General features: G+C 38.0%; 1 protein-coding gene across 3 annotated transcripts in view; it reads left to right on the top strand.

Annotated features, from left to right (window-relative positions):
- The window catches only part of drp2 (dystrophin related protein 2), a 152,430-nt gene that overhangs the window by 66,974 nt on the left and 67,403 nt on the right, over window positions 1-18,053 (top strand). For 2 of the 3 annotated variants that reach the window (XM_079892909.1, XM_079892911.1), the window contains exon 2: window positions 12,126-12,294. In XM_079892909.1, the coding sequence (XP_079749035.1) occupies window positions 12,126-12,294 (169 nt within the window). Of the gene's footprint in view, window positions 1-6,477; window positions 6,708-12,125; window positions 12,295-18,053 lie in introns of those variants that run through there. The other variant, XM_079892910.1, reaches the window with a different exon arrangement.

Genomic DNA, 18,053 nt, shown 5'->3' with positions numbered 1-18,053 from the left:
ATAATTGACTCAAAGTTTGCTCTAACCATGCACACAAAAATATTTTTGCAGACAAACTGTGCATCATCTGTACATGAACCTGTTGTCCATACCAACATGATACCAACACCGGCACGTGCACCGGTACGGACACCAGCACTGCCACGGGCACCGGCACGGGCACCAACACGGTCACACCAGCATTGATACCGTCATCGGCATGGATAAATCGAGACCGGCACGGACACCTGCACGGACACTGGCATGGGCATGGACAACGACACGGATACATCGGCACGGACACTGGTACGGACACTGGTACCTGCATGGGCACCGACACGGGCACCGATACGGATACACTGGCACGGGCACCGACACGAATATCGACGCGAACACAGGCACGGATACCGACACGGACACTGACACTGACACGGGCACGGACACACCGGCATGAACACTGGCACCTGCACGGAGATCGACACGAACACCGACACTGTGGCACCGGGTTTTAGGGGTGTAACACGTATTCGTATTGAACCGTTCGGTACGAGGCTTTCGGTTTGGTACGCATTACAAACCGAACGATTCGTTGGACCATTTTTCCTCCTGCTGGTGCAACCAAAATTTTGTTAGCAGTTGCCCTGGCGCGACCACCACAACGTTGCCCAACATCAAATGGCAAACGGAATGAAAGCGGAATGAAACTGCGCTACTTATTTGTGCTTCACGGACCGATTATCAGTTTTGGACCAATGTCAGTGCAGCGCGAGCCGATCTTTATCAAGCGACACTGTTACTTCCATAAGGTTACTACACAGCGCTAAGAGATCCAGTAAAGAAAGCATTTGAATTTTGCCACAGAAGTAATAACATCGCTGCGAGATCTAATGAGAAGCATTTCAATTTCTCCATTATTAACCGTCGATCTCTATTAGATCAAACGATGCTGACGTGGAAACCAGGAAAAACATTTTCCCATGAATGAACTAGTTATAGGCTTTAAGTCCACATATCAGCAACATTCACCATGGATTTAATGTAGTAACACTAACTGTAACCATAGAAGTTTGGCAGGAATAGTAAAATGCTTTCAAGTACGTCACACATCTTTTTCCAGCACATCAAAACTCAAATATTATCATATTTAAATGTTATTTTTAATGTGATGACCAAAACATTATTTGCTCATCTTTCAAAGATGACCCCCTATTTATGACCCCCAAGTATCAAAAGCACAATGAGTTCCATATAAAAACATAATTGTTATTTTCTTTGTATTTGTTTATATCTACTACAATATTACATTTCATTTTTTTTATAAGGAGCTGTTTTTGTTTTATATGCTGCTAAGAAGACACCCCAGAAGATGGGTCAAGTATAGCTCCGTTGTTCAAAATAAAGAAATATAATATTTTAGGATGTTAGTTTATATATATATATATATATATATATATATATATATATATATATATATATATATATATATATATACAGTACCAGTCAAAAGTTTGGAAACATTACTATTTTTAATGTTTTTGAAAGAAGTCTCTTATGCTCATCAAGCCTGCAACAAAAACAAAAAAAAAAACGGTAATATTATGAAATATTATTACAATTTAAAATAATGGTTCTCTTTTTTAATATATTTTAAAATGTAATTTATTTTTGTGATGCAAAGCTGAATTTTCATCAGCTAGTACTCCAGTCTTTGGTGTCTTATGATCCTTCAGAAATCATTCTAATATGATGATTTGATACTCAGTTATTATCAATGATGGAAACAGTTGTGCTGTTTAATATATTTTTTTGGAATACTTTTTTCATGATTCATTGATGAGTAAAACGTTAACAGCATTTATTCATAAAAACAGCATTTATTCAAAATAAAAACATTTCTAACAATATAAATCGTTACCATCACCTTTTATCAATTTAATGCATCCTTGTTGAATTAAAGTACTAATTTCTTAAAAAAAAAATAGTTATTGTTCCCAAACTTTTGAACGGTAGTGTATATTGTTACAAAAGATTTCTATTCTAAATAAATACAGTTCTTTTTAACTTTTTATTCATCAAATATTCCTGAAAAAAGTATCTCAGGTTATAAAAAAAATATTAAGCAGCACAACTGTTTCCAACATTGATCATAAATCAGCATATTAGAATGATTTCTGAAGGATCATAAGACACCAAAGACTGGAGTACTTGCTGATGAAAATTCAGCTTTGCATCACAAAAATAAATGACATTTTAAAGTATATTAAAAAAGAGAACCATTATTTTAAATTGTAATAATATTTCATAATATTACTGTTTTTTTTTGTTTTGTTTTTTTCTAACTGCAGGCTTGATGAGCATAAGAGACTTCTTTCAAAAACATTAAAAATAGTAATGTTTCCAAACTTTTGACTGGTACTGTATATTATTTATTTAATGTGTAATGTTGGTCTGTCACTAATGATTATTTTGGTAATCGAGTAATTGGTCGATTATTTGCGTTGGGTGGTTTCTTTGCCTCCACGTCGACACCTAGCCATAAATTATCTCGCTTATACCATGGTTACTTGCCAAGACTGACTTTTAAACTTTTTTAAGACTTTTAAATCGGACACAGAGATAAAGTTGTACGGTAAGGTTGCATTTATTTGATTGAATTATAACATGTATTTGAATGAATTGTAGAGGGAGAGAGTGAGAGAGAGAGAAATGTGTGTGATTTACCTCCTCCTGTGCAGTGTCTCTCTACTAACAATAAAGCTACGTTTAATTACTTCAAAAACAGTGATGTTACCACATCAACTTTGTTGCTAAGTAACATTATGTAGTGATTCAGTAGCAAAGCTAATTTATTAATAAAAGTTGCGAGGCAACGTTGACGACAAATGTCTGTGCTCCTGAATGTTTCTGTGTGTGCAGCACAATCACGAATCACGACAAACACGATTTCCCATCACTGTGTGCGAGTGATGTGTATATATTACATTTATATATGCTACTATGTTTATTAATAGCTATGTTTATATGCACAGGTTTTCATGCATAAATCTCTGAATAAATTCAATCCGTCTGCACTGTTTATGTGTGTCATAACTCTGCAATATTGTATGTGCATGTATTTCAAACACATGTTCTGTGCATACAAAGAGCATTAGCATAGCAATGAGAAGCTGTCAGCACTCCTGTCAGAGACATGGCTCCATAGTCTGTAATTGGCGTGTTTGCCATTTTGACTTGTAAAAATGTCACAACAGCTGTTGATTCTTCCTTTTCCACCCATCCATCTTCTCAAGTCTTTTTATCCACTGATTATTTCTTCACACCCTCCGTCGTCTTAGTTATAAGACGTGATGAAAATAAATGCACAAATAAATGCACACTGCACTGGACATTGGATTTTTGAACCAGCCTGTAAAAATTGCCAATTCTTCTTCTTTTCAATAGATTATTCTAATGAATTTTCAACTGAAGAGTTTGCTTGATGGTTATTTGCTCTGAGTCAGATTACATACCTGTATACAATTTCAATGACATGATCACTGACCGGATTGTGTCTTTTTCTTTTCAGTCAGTCACAAATTTTCACACCTTCATAACTCATTAGCTTCAGGCCTTGTCCACACGGACACGGGTATTTTTATAACCGTGACTTTTTTTTATGCGGTTCAGCCGTTCGTCCACACGGAAACGAAGTATCAGGTCACTGAAACCGGACATTTTTGAAAACCCCTGCCAAGGTGAGGATTTTCAGAAACGCCGTTTGCAGTGTTGTCGTGTAGACAGTAAATCAGTAAATCAGGCTTCTGATTGGCCAACGTGGCTTTATGATTAGGGTTATATCGCCGCTTGCTGGTGTGGCATGCTCTTGACAGCGCTTGATAGCGTGTTTTTGCATTTTCATGTAGGCGGAGATTTCTTTTAAACCGAGAATGTGTGGACAGGATTTTTTTTTAAAACGCAGGAGGAAAAACTCCGGTTATAAAAATACCCGTGTACGTGTGGACTAGGCCTCAGTCTGTTTTTTCTTTAATATGCCTCTCAAATTTCTGCTCATGTTACTCACCCTTTCTTTTTTATGATATTTTACAAAGAGCAAAGTTGGATTATTTTAATACCTCTCAATGAGAACTGGTTGTCTGCTGTCAAGTGCATTTTGTCATGCCACTAAACTGCAAGAGCTCTACAGCACACTAAAGACCTATTCGGACAGGACTAGTTTTCTAAACAATGTTTGAGTTACAATCCTTATCACTAGATTTGTGATTTTATAGATGCTCGCTCGAACATGCGCTCTGATGTCAGATGTCTTTTAATGATGTTTCATAAACAAAGTTCAGGAGGAGCACGTTCAAATGATCAATCCAATCAACTTGTCATCAAACTATTACCATGTCTACCCTATCAGCATGAGAGGAAGCATATATATATTCACTCTGTCAACTTGCCTAACATTCCTTGACAGTTTTCTGCATCCCTCCACCACCCCGACTCCTCACTCTTGGCTTATTCTTTCTCAGCCAGGAATACGGGGGGAGTAGCCTACTCTGGGTTCGGGCTGAATACCGAGCCCGGACCCCTCTCCTCGGACAGCACGCCAAATACGCATTTATACTATCTGACTTATTTGTAAGTGTGAACTTGTGAAATGTATTAGTTGTTGATATAATTGTCATTTTTTATAAAAACCTTAAGTAAACTTCACAAGTTTATAGCAGTGGCTGTTCATAATAAACTTTCATAAGTGAGAAGAGAAATCTAGACAGATATCTTACTTTTACCTGACACTGATATTAAAATGGGCAGTCTTCACAGTTTCCGGAATTTGGCTTTATTTATTAATTTTATAATGTTATTTTTTTCGTCAGATACCATCCATATTGAAATGAAATGAAAGCATGCTGAAGATTGGTGTGCTAATGGTAGCTCAGGTAGGTAAAAAAAACATATATATGAGGCAAAGCGTTAGGATAATACAACATCAGCAATCACAGACATTCACATTCAGATGGGATTAGATTACTCAGAGGAACGTTGACTTTGCCAAAAACCAGTAGGTCTGTAATTTTTACTTTATACAGATTTTTTCGGAAGGGATTCAATTCGCAAAGTATGTCTGTGAAACAAGAATTTCTTTAACATCCCCCTGGAAAACTAGTCACATTCGAATAGGGATTTACCTTATATAGCTGTATTAAAATTTACTCTCAGCGATCCAATGGCTATTAAGCCTAACCTTCCAGTCACATTGAAGCACTACTCAATTGGAGAAAACTTGAAACTTGAAGCTTGAAAATTAATAACGATGTCTACATCACTTTAGGTTGCACTTTTGGTTTTCTGTATTTCCCTGATGTCTTCTCCCCTTGAGTAGAGAGTCAGGCATATGAGAGGTGCTTTACTGGAGAGTCTATCCAGCCTAGAGATCTATAGATGTGACTCAGAAGATTTTGTTTGGTGTAGAGGGCTCCACTCCTTTCCGACCATAGTCTGTTCACCCTTTTTTTTTTTTTCTTCCCCAATCCAGCAAAAGGTCTATTGCGTGGGGCATGGCTAGAGGTTCCAATCAGTTTGTGGCATGGATAAGTAGTCTGCTGAGGTTTGTCTGCTAGACCTTTGGCACTTAAGTATACTCGTACACACGTATGAATAAAACATTTGCTCATCAATTGTTCATCTGATGCACAGAGACAAAAAGTGGACTACGCAAGGGCCGGAATAATATCCTGTCATACCATAGCCTGGGATAATGACTGCTAATGCAAATGGAGGTCTAATTTCCAATGCTGCTCTCAGAGTGGAAAACAAGGGCACTACCTTCATAAATAAGTGTGCATGTGGCATGTTTTTGTACAGAAGATTACTATTTGTCATTGAGGGGATAATAGCTTTTCTGGAGAGGGCAAACTGTTTTTATGCTCTGTTAAACCGAAGGTTTAAATGCGCAAGGTTTGGCTGTTTAGCATAGCACCGTTAGCTGGTCACCATTCACAGTCATTCAAAATTAGCTGTGTACATACATTACCGTTCAAAAGTTTTGTAATTATTTGAAAGAAGTCACTAAGGGCCAGTTCACAGAACAAGTTTTTGCTTAAACTGGAAAAAGCGCAAGGTCTAGAAATGCGTTTTTTGAAAGTTGAACATCTTATAACTTGCGACTCGTTGTTAGAATGCCGTGTCATGCACGAGGCGCAGCCAAAGATGCGAACGCATTGGAATGGGAAAACGCATTATGTGACTAAGACTACCTTTAGTTGAGTTGGGCCTCAATGGATAAACTCAGATCATTTGGTCCAGCCAGGAAGTAATGAATACACAGAGGTGTGTTGGAGTTTCTTTGAGAGGTAGGGAAAACTCAGCACAACAGGAGGACTCTGGGTAGGCCAGAGAGGCGGACAGTGGCCAGCTGCCATGTGTTGAGTGTCACTTAGACAGGCGGGCAGCCAGTTGCAGCCTGCTGGATTATGTACATGGCATTTTGCTAGCCCGGTGGGTGGACAAGTCAGGTTGGTGTGATGTGGAATGTGTAGGACAATAGTGCATTTGATTGTAGGACTTCTGCAGCATTTGAGCACTCCTTCCAGACCATAAACAGCAGGCCGTCTCTGTAAGCCTTACTCACCCACTGTGGATGACAAAGGAGAGGATCCATAGGTGTATATAACGAGAGACAGGCTCTTGAATGCACATGCTGGTGTCAGAGGCAGAGCTTCTGAAGTGATCTCCACTCTGAGGTAAGAACTATCACTGTCTTGTTGACTGTTTGGTTCAAAGACAGACGTTTTTCACAGTGCACTGAGGTCTGAATCAGATTATCAAGGTCGGCTTTTTAAATGTTACATATCCTGTCTTTCTCCTTTACATGCTTTGATCACCTGACATTCATGTTTCTAAGGCATTTGAGATGACCTTGCTCTACCAACTGAGTGTTATATTTTAGTGACATGGAAATAGTCTGTCTTTGAAGGCAAAGTGAAGTACTTAAAGCTCTGTGGCTCAACACTGGTCAGTGAAATGTTCTGCACATAGTGTGTCAGTAGATTTGCTCAGCTTTGACCTTCCTTTTGTATACTGTATGTTGTGCACCTCTGAGTCAAATAGAGATACAATGAAGTCTGTCCATAACTTTCTCTTGTATTGCATAAAATGGTTTGAACCAAGAAGAAAGAATATACTGTATACATGAACTTGCATAATGAGTTAGACCTTCAGTCGTAATGTGTATTAAGCAACAAAGATCCAATGAAATTAACTTTTTAACCAGTGAATATACTTGTACCGTTTAAAAGTTTTAGGTCTGTAAGAACTTAAAAAAAATATATATATAATACCTGCTCACCTGCATGTAACACAAACAGTAAAATTGTGAAATATTATTACAATTTAAAATAACTTTTCTATTATAATATATTTTAATATGTAATTTATTCATGTGATTGCAAAAGCTGAATTTTCAGCATTTGTGTTGCTTAATATTTTTGTGGAAACTGTGATACATTTTTCAGGATTCTTTGATGAAAAGAAAGTTCAGAAGAACAGCATTAATTTAAAATAGAAATCTTTTGTAACATTATAAATGTATTTTACTGAAAATGTTGATCAATTTAATGCATCCTTGCTGAATAAAAGTATTAAATTCTTAAGAAAAAAGAACGGAAGTGTATGTTCAGTGTGGGTTAATTTTCTGTATTCTGAAAGTCAGTTTCTATGTAGGCATATACTTTTGCTACTTTTGATTCCAATTTTATTTCCCAAGGGACAAAAGATACAGTTCTTTATTGTAGAGTATATTGTCACAGAATATGAGGTAAGTTGTCACATTAGGAACCTTCCATTAAATCAACGGTTATAGGTTATTTTAATGCCCCTTTCCCCCCACAAAATGTAAACCAATTATATGGCACAAAACAATACCAAAAAATTATTAATTCAATTAATAACAAATCTGCCTTCATTTTATAGGGGACTCTTGTCTAACTGTATGTTAATGTGTTTTCACTTGTTTAGCCAACAGCCAAAATATGATTAGTTTGAAGTATTAAATGCACATTAATTATTCTTATGGTAATGCCTGTTTGAACCAAGAAGTGTTACCAATTGCTAGAGTGATAATCGACTCAAAACATTGTACTTGCTGAGATATAGCCCTTGCAACAACCCACCCACAGGGCTCAACATTAAGGATTTTTTATACTGGCCCGGTCAGGCCAATAGTTCAAATTTTTTCTTGCCCTGCCAAAAATTTTAATAAATTAATTAAATAAAGTTGGCCTAGTTATTGTTTTAGTTGTTTTTTATCCTTGTAACTATGGTTATGACACCAAAAACTACTAGCCTAACTTATATAAATGTAATTTTAAATATTGTTATAGACAGTCAGTAATATAACAAGAACAAATAATCAAATTACAAGCAATAGCACAAATAAATACAACAGAACAAACATGTACAAAAGAAATTAACAGTTCTTTTCAGGTTTTTCATGTAGGTCTAAACTAGATTTTCAGGTACAGAAATAGTAATTAACTGTAAAAATCACTACATAGTCTTCACTGTATAAATATAGATTAACCCTTATTAAAGTTATTCAGTTAATAGTAGTGAGTTTTTTTTCTGTCTTTTGTTTGATTAACATAAAAACAGTCAGCAGCAGGAAAATTAAGCTGCTGTCGCTTTAAGAGCTGCACGGAAACGATATACTGTTACACATGCATCTTATCTCACATGTTTAAGTTCACCTTAGACATAACCGACTGTTTACGATGATACTTGACAAGACAGGCAGTTTGACATAATTTTGTGTGAATATGTCGGTGCAAGCTCAGGAAGACGTAAAAGAGTAATTGCGCACTGTGAGACGCGGAGTTCTGGGCGCGCGCGCTTTGGATGTGTGTTGCTGTGAATACAAAACTTATCACACAGCGTACGAGTACCAAACTGAGAGGTGCAGGTACCTTCGCCTCTACGTGCGCTTGAAGATTTAATTTTAAATTATATTAAATTAAATTAAATTTTTATATGAATATAAAAATGTGCTAATTATCAACTTCCATGAAGATGCAGCATTGGTTTGATCAGGCTGGTGACAGTTCCTTCAACTGGCCCAAGTGTCTTTCGCGCTGGCCCCGGGCCATCGGGTAGTCCTTGTTGTCGAGTCCTGACTATATGACAGTAAGCTCCAGACTCCCCTATATAGATTCATGTATTGCATTTGAATTCCATAGAACTGCATAGAATTGGTGTAAATTTGTGCATGTTTGTGTATGTTTGGCATGGGAGGCGTAGGATTTCTGTAGGCATGCCAGTCCATGTGCTGCCTGGACCCAATGAAGTGGTGCAGGGTCCTGGCAGTGGACAGCGGAACACACTCCATCCAGTCGTCTCTGATTGGAGGAGAAGCCTCTCTGCAAGTCCTCGCCAGAGGCTCATTTCCGCAATCGTTTTTGTTTTGAGCCGATTCAGCAAAATTTTTGTCAAACACACAAATCACTGAGCGGTGAGGGCGTGAGCGGGGACTCGTAATGGCACGTAAACACAAAACAGGAAGAGATCCTGCACTGCAGGTGTTCACCCCTCAATGTCTCCAGATCATTTTGAGTTTTAACAATATGTGACGTCCTCATCTAGCTATCTGATGAACCATAAACAACCAGGATTAATCACAGAGACAGTGCATTAAACAGGGAGAGAGAGATTCAAGAAAGACTGAAAAATTACTGTGAATTAAGAGGAACCGCCTGAGGAGGGACGCATTAGAGCCGTGTGGAGACATTAATTCACTTACTGCTCTGGGGAACATAGCATACAGAATTTTTCATTGAGACACATCTCAGGTTCTGTTTGTTTTGGCTGTGTCACGGCTGTATGGGCCCGGACAGCCGGATGTGTTTATTTCTGCACAGATGTCGGCTGAGATTATGCAGCAGTGACTAGGTGACAGTATGTCGTTATGGTCATTTAGCAGGGGGTCTCAGAGGTGGGCTTGAGTACTGTAGATGATTTGTGGGATGATGGGGCTAAACTGGGATTGGATGACTATACAACATTTGCAATACATGAAATAGCAAGGTTGTATTTTTTTCTTTTTCTTTTTTTTTTTCCATGGTGAATTTGTAATGTTTTATTATTTTCATGCTATGGTCAATCCCTGCTAAATGGCAGATATTAAATTTATGTAGTCTTTTGTGTAAAATCAATAATTTTAAATGCCACATAAATTGGGCATCACGTTTCATCATGAAATTAAACTATTAGTGTTTAAAAGATTAACTTTGAGTGTTTGATGATGGAAAATGCTTAGTGCAAACATTTTGGAAATTTAGTGCTCCCTATGGCTAGTCACTCCCTGGGACTAATGAAAGGCAAAGAGAGGGACATAAAGGCAGTCTGACAGCGGCACTGAACAAGACACAAGTGTTTCATGACTGAGGGAAAGCTCCTTAATCATGAGACTTTTGCTGGAATGATTGTGTCTCCGTCCCTTTGCTCTGGACGTGTGCTGAATTCCAGCGATACTTTAAGTAACAGCAGAGTTACTGCCGCTCTGGCTGAGAGAAACAGAGCTTACGTGACCCTCAGACATTACTGATATTGTATTTATCTGCCGTGTGCTTCAGGGTTCAGCTGAGGTGCATCTGTACAAATGGGTATTTGTTTTATGGTTATTTTAGGGATCACTTCTGTTTGATTATAATTGTGTATATGATGGAGATGTGGTGTGACTGGTATAGTTCAAGTCTGGCTCAGGTCGCTTCCCAAAACACAGCCCCTTTTTTCCTTATACTTTTCTGTCCGAAAATTGCTCGGTCTTCGACTGCAAGAGCGCGTCACAAATAAACCGAAACTCAGCGTATAGGCTATCACTGACATGACAAATAGGCATATAGAAAGCTTGAAATGTTTACTTTTAAACGAACCAATTCGAATCGAAAACAAATACTCCTCCGATTATGTAATCCAAATGAAAGGTGCATTTCTCTCTATAAGGCACGTGCACGTTCACTATACTGCGGAGATGACGAGTCAGCAACGTTAACTTCATCTTTGCAGCCAACACTGACTCAGAAAACACTAGTTTATTAATAAACAAATAAAACGTCTCCTTGCTATTTTTTCCTGACATTCATAATCATTTGGCTACTTTTGACAGTGCTTTGCAGCAAGCTTTATGTGTGCGCTTGAGCGCGAGGCAAATATTCCGCCCCCCAGTGGCCAATATGAGTCATTGAGTTTGTAAAAAGTCAACAAACTGTTTTTTTAGGTAGCCTAATATGTAATGTAATCTTGTTAAAACAGATTTGATCAAATTGGTATCGAAAAAAGTATCGTTCAGGAGCCGGTATCGAAGTCAAGGTATCAGTATAGTGTATTTGAGTGTAAAATCAGTATTTTAAACGATACCCACCCCTAGGCATGCAAGTACTGTACAGCTCTACTTGAATGGTACAAGACGAAATCGCCAAAGCTGTTTGTCAAAATGATCATTATATCAGCAAATATATCCATATCTGACAACAATGGTATCCTAAAATTGCTTCTTCAACTAAAATTGCAGTATTTTTAGGCACATGGGCATTAATTCCAGGATTAAAAAAAACAGCCAATTGGCTCTTTTAATGGAAAAGTGGGACTTCCATTCCTACAGCCGCCATGTAATGTGTTGCAAATAATTATTATTTTTTTGAGTGAGTCATCTCTTCCTCTTACTTCTAATCTCTCTCAATATAAAAAGGTAATGTGATGAAAAAAGGCTACTGTATAATCGAGCAATATTATGCAAGTAAGAGTGTTGTGCTTCAGGATATCAACAGAGCCGTGGTTCAGATGTTGGCACCAACTGTGATATTGCTTTTATAAGCCTACAACAGTTCCATAAACAAGCAGTTAATATCAAGTAACTTTTTTTACACACAAACTTACATTTGTATGCTGTTTTTTTATTATTATTTTGCTCCACTAATGAAAAGAAAACCACAACAGAATTAATCGTTGCATGACACACAAGATGAGGGCAGTGTAAAAAAAGTAACTTTTTTTTAAACTTATTTATTTATTTATTTATTTTACTTAAACTACTTTTAACTTGAGCACAGCGTTTTATAATAATTAGTGTGATTATGGGAGTTCTCTAAATCCTTAACTGTGTGTTGCAGCTGCAGGGCGGCCCTCGTGGCCGGGATGCCACTGTGTACCCTGCCAGTCGGCGGTGGATCCTGAGGGGCAGGAGTTGCCCACCCAGTGCAGGGGGCAGAGGAACAAACACCCTGATCACGACATGAATCTCTGCTGGAATGAGATCAAGCGCAAATCCCACAACATCAGGTATAGCTCATTTTTTTGTCCATCTGCTTGTATCACGCTTCTAGGTTAATTGTCTTCTGGGGATTATTAACCTTTCCTTAGTATAGCACCAGTTAGAGATGCACGTATTGCAAATTCTCCCAGTATCAGAGGCACTAATGAAACCGTTGATTGAGTTTGGTCATTTGTATGTCTGTAATGCAAGGTGCTTTTACATACTTAGCCTCATAATTACAGTCTCGACCCCAACTTTTTAACAGGGCGTGATTGGTTTAGACATCTTCCCTGCAGCACAGAATAATAAGATCATCCAAGGATATCCAGCAATAGCGGAACCCTTGTCAGTATGCTGACATCATCTGGCCCAGAAGGAAGGATACATCCATATAACATCAGATGTAATGGAAATGGATGGAATACTAAGTGGCCTCTACAAAAGACCCTCTGGGATTATATTGCACCAGCATTCAGCGGCTGACTTTTTCAGTTGGCTGTGTTTTGACAGACAGATGTCTCCTCCTTCTAATGCCCTGATTTTTCAGCTTTGGCATCTGTAAAATGCAATGGCAGACATTTTAGAAAACATTTTAATTTTATGATTTAGTTTGTAAGTAATTAAAATATATATATAAAGTATCATATATATATATATATATACAGAGGAGATATATATAATTAATGGATTAGTGTTAAAGGTTTTCGTCTCTGCAATGGTGTTTTTGTAGAACATTGACATTAGAACTGTAGAACATTATTTGTTTTATGCCTAATACTGAATCACTGCTTGATTTTGTGGATTGTTTTTCAGAGCACAAAACAACATGAATAATTTACTTGAAATTTTAGCAGTTTTTTCTTTCTAAGGCACTGTGACAGAAATAAATCAAACAGACTTGCTAGCGGGGCAGAACAGAGCTTGTCTTTGTCATTCTCATCAGAATGTTTGGCTTCATTGGGGTCCACACACACGACTGTGAATGTGCTGTGACCGGGGGGCTATGTGGCTGAGGGGGGTATATGGGTGGACAAAGGCATGCTGGGAATGTGTGATTTCAGATGTGCCTGGATGTTTCTCACTTCTCTGATGGCGCAGCTGTGTGTGGGTGCTCATGATGCGACTCAAAACCCACATCTTTAAATCTGTTCAAAGCATCTCTTTGTTTTAGATTGTAAATAATCAACACATCTGAACTGACATAATTTTGATTATAATTCAGGACTGTATCATGCTGTATTTTGAAGTAAAGCTCTGTGTTGATATCATTCCACATAGATATACATTGTGAAGTGTAAGTGCAGAGCTTGCAGTGGTAAAAGTTATAAAAAGAAGGGCATTCTGGTTCACAGTTCTGTTCAATGCTCAGTGCTAAACGGCAGGGAAGTGAATGGTGATGACCTTTCAGCTATCCTCAAAGCTGCGTCCCATTTTTTTCAACTACAGGCAGAAAAAGGCTTGAATGAGCTCTAACAGCATTCTAATTGCTGTCCTTTCTTTAGGCTTGGAGATTAGAATGTTAAAACCCCTTTTGCTAATGGGTCTACTGTCATGTCAAACTTGACATGTGCTAAATGTACTTTGTGCATCTGAGTGCAGTCTGCAATAGAGAGAGGAAATGGAATATTCCTTCAAGCCTTTGTGCTTGTTTTGGAAATGAGATGTTCTTAAACTTTCTTTAAATTATTAAAAGTAGATGGTTAACTGTGTAGGCAACATGAATCTATTGTCAGTTGTAGACCATTAAAGAAAATTCTGTCGTCATTTACTTGCCCTCATGTTGTTCCAAACCTGTATGACTTGCTTTCTTCCGTGGAATACAAAATAATATTACTAAGTATGTTGGTAGCCAACCAGTTTTGGTTACCACTGACTTCTATTGTATGGACAAAACCACTGAGACATTTCTCAGCATTTGTTTTATGTTCTAATTCCACAAAAGAAAGGAAGCCTGACATGAGGGAGAGTAAAAGAAATTACATTTTTTGCTTGAACTATCCCTTTAAGGATCTAAATGCAGAAAATAATGAGGCTTCAAAAAGGGATGTCATTATAACCGATACTTCGGTACCAAGTCTGTAACAACATTTTAAAATCCTGACGAAACTTGTTTTTCTACAATAGCGCAAGTACCGATGATAACGAAGGTAGCGAGGCTGCAATTCTTCCGGAACTGATGGGTGCAGCACATACAGTACGCCTAGAAGTGTTTCAATTCAGTCAGACCTTAAAGGGTAAAGAAGAAAAACGCCTACAAGAACACGGAAGAACGTAATAAAATATTGGAAGATCTGTAATGTTAAACCTATTTGACTGTATGCCTGTTGATGGGACATGATGCGTCGTGATTTTCCTCAGAGTTAAGAGTGGGCTCAAGCAAGCTCGTCGCACGTCTGACTAGACTAAAAAATACTGTATTATCTCGTAAGAAAAACAGTAGCTTGCTGTTATTATTTTGCTCGTCAAATTCAGCGTCAATTACAGTATTCAACTGTATATCCCGTATTTTTACCTTTCTATTTACTTGCCCATGTCTTGATACTGCAATTTCTGTTCCAGTTAATTTACTTCCAATCACAGTATTGTTTTAAAGTCACCCTGTAGTGAAAATCAAGCTTTTAATGTTGTTTATATGTGTATGTGTTGACAAACCATGTGCAAATTCATCTCAACACCGTCCATTGCTGAGTATTTTCTCCTTAAAACTGCAGTGAACCAAAGACAGTCTCAAAAACACCGTTTGAAATTGCTGGTGTTTCTGATGTCACAAACTACCTTGTAACCAATGTGTGATCGTCAACGAGTGGATCTCTTGAGTGAGTGGAGGCGGGGTTAATTTGCATAATCATAGAACCGCGCATAGTAAATGAGGCAAGGGTGTAGAGTTACATTCAAGCTATTTTACGGCACGAATAATTTTTTTTCAAGGAAATTTGACTACAGGGGGGCTTTAAACACTTGAAGGCTATGTGCCACTGTTCATCAAGAAGCCATAACTACAAATGGCCGGTAAAAATGTTGACTGCATTGCACATCTTTTTTGTAAAGCTAAACTGTTTCATTTCATTTATTATTTGAAGGCCAAGTGTCATTAATGTTGTGTTTTTGTAATGTTAAACAGTTTAAATAAAGGAGTTAATGTTTAAGTATTATTTTTCTTTTTTTACCGTGGTATTGACTTGGGTATCGAGTATTGTGTACTTTTGGTGGTATCGGTACCGACTACTAGATTTTTGGTACCGTGACATCCCTAGCTTCAAATAACAATTTCAAAGTAATGTAAAAATACTCTTTCTATTAAATGTGTTGGGAGAATTATTATCTACTGGGATATCCAGAAAGATTTGCTTTGGTCAGCAAGCTTCACCAGAATAACCCTGCTGATTCAACAGCCAAATAAGATTTTTGTGTTGTCACGATACCAAAGCTATGACTTCGATACGATACCAGACTAAAATACCTTGATACCAATACTGAATCGATACCACAGGAAAAAAACTAAAACAGTATCGATACATATCGAAATATCAATATTTTTGACTTGTGTTGTGTAAGTGTTGTGGTCGATAGCAGTGCAGGAAACACTGTCATAGTGTTGTTCTTTTCGTTCACGTTGGCGGAATTTTTTTATTTTGAGCATGGTATGGAACTGAACATCATGCGTTTTTTTATTTTAAATTTTTTTTTTTTATGGAACCAGCTCTCGGTTACCATCCAGCCTGGGCCACCACTGAAATTTGTGCCTGTCTTTTCAGCAGGGTTATTTTGAGTTCAGCCCATATCCTGACAGTCTACTCATTATGAGGAAATTTCGAAATGTTGCAGCCAGTTGTAAACACAACCTTTTCTAACTCTGCTGAAATCCACATATTTGTGTTTGCACCAGACAGTTGTTCAGTCCTCATACGGTTATAAACTGCATCAGTTGCATCATGACATGGGACCAGAGATCAAAAGCAACAAAAAAAAGGAAATGTTTGTGAAAGTTATGCTGTGGTGTTTTGAGTTTTTTTGCTAGGCCTTGCAAATAAACCCACTATTCAGACACCCTAATGAAAGAATGAGTCAAAAGGGATTTCGAAGTGCATGAATTATTAAGAAGTAGTCTACCCGGCTGTGTTTGTAGGGATTAAATCAAATAAATCTTGTCCAGCAGTCTCATCTATTAGTGTGGGGCCAAGCGGATCGCTCTCTTTTGCTTGGTAGACACGATGCACTGCTGAGACAGTTACATTCATGCTCCTACAAATCTTTGAAGAAATAGTAATCATGCATTGACATAAACAACCAACAGCATGGGGTGCTCAGCATGTGAATATCTGTCCCTTAGAAAAATGAGAAATTGTAGTTAGGCTGAATAAAATTTTAGCAGAGAGAAGCTGCCAGGCACTTAGGTGGCACTCATTATCCCTAACTTGGCAGAAGTTTTGCATTGGGGAAGCTAATGATACAGTTGGACCGTCTGACATAGTTTTGGGTTTCTGCAGTTTAGCTCTCTCTCACTCATATACTGAGGTAGCTCAGACTTAGTGCTTTCTTGCTGGGTCTTGTTAAAGTCAAATGTCTGCTTATTCCCATCTGCCCATTATCTGCCCTTAAAAAAACTTGTGTACACATGTCTCTAAAGATAATTTATGCTTTAAGCTGAGTTTTATTGGATGTGAGTGAATATATGAATACATCTAAAGCTCTCTTGCAAGAAATCTATTCCTTTTTGCATTTCAGTGCTCATATGAAATATTCCGATGGCGTGTTCCAATGGAGTGTTTATGCATACACAATGACATATACGGAACTGGTTGATAATACAGGTGCGGTATTTGTATGCATGCAAGTGCCTGTGCAGTAGCCCATTGTGTTTGCTTAACTGTGTCTCATAAACAGAATGTAGGGTAATGAAAGAGGCGAGACGGGCAATGCTGAATTGTAAGGCTCATTTCTCCCAGGGTGCCAACGCCTTTTTATAGCCAATGGCTTCATTGCTCTACGGATCTGTGCTCGAGACAAATCTCCCACCCTTCTTTTTCATTCAGTGTTACTTTTTGAGGCTGGTATCATTGAGAGGACAGGCCTCAAAGAGAATGGTGCAGCCGTAGGCTACGCTTCTGAAACAGAAACACAAATGAAAGAGAAAGGATATCACCAGGCACCTCAATTTATCTGTAGCATTTAGTTATTTGCTGATCCCTGAAGCGACCCCGTCTGATAGTTATCATGCAACATTTACATTTATGCATTTAGCATCAATGCGACTTAAAGAAAAAGAACAAAGCATTCATCAAACAGCCAACAATCGTAGTAGTACACGATGCCAGGTTGATTAGACAACTCATTTGCAAACATGACCAATGAGACAGATTGAATGAGTTTTATGTTCTTATTTTGCTTTAATGTGTAACATTGAGACAGGTTAGTGTTTCTTCATTTACATTTTATGCTTTTTTTTTTTCTTATCTGATTCAACTTACAATGTACTGTAAGCTAGCCTGTAAGCTAGCATCAAGATGTTAGGTCTGGCATCTCACCATAGACACGGCTCAATCTGAGGGGCGGGATAAACGGCTGTCTTTCAAATTCCCTCTGCACGCAATAGGACAGCGCTTCAACCAACCAGAGGGTTTTCCCAACAGCGGAGCTAACGTTAGATGATAGATTCATCTTTTGAATCTGGCTGGCAAAACTACGAACACATCTTCCTTTTTTAAGAATGACTTAAGTGCCGTTCTTTGCTCTTTTCTCAAAGAAAAACTTAACTCCAAGTCCTCCAGAGTCGCGGCCAAAGCCG

This window comes from Squalius cephalus (genome assembly GCF_949319135.1).
Source record: "Squalius cephalus genome assembly, chromosome: 14".
NCBI lineage: Eukaryota > Metazoa > Chordata > Actinopteri > Cypriniformes > Leuciscidae > Squalius > Squalius cephalus.
This window is presented reverse-complemented; position numbering and strand designations above follow the sequence as displayed.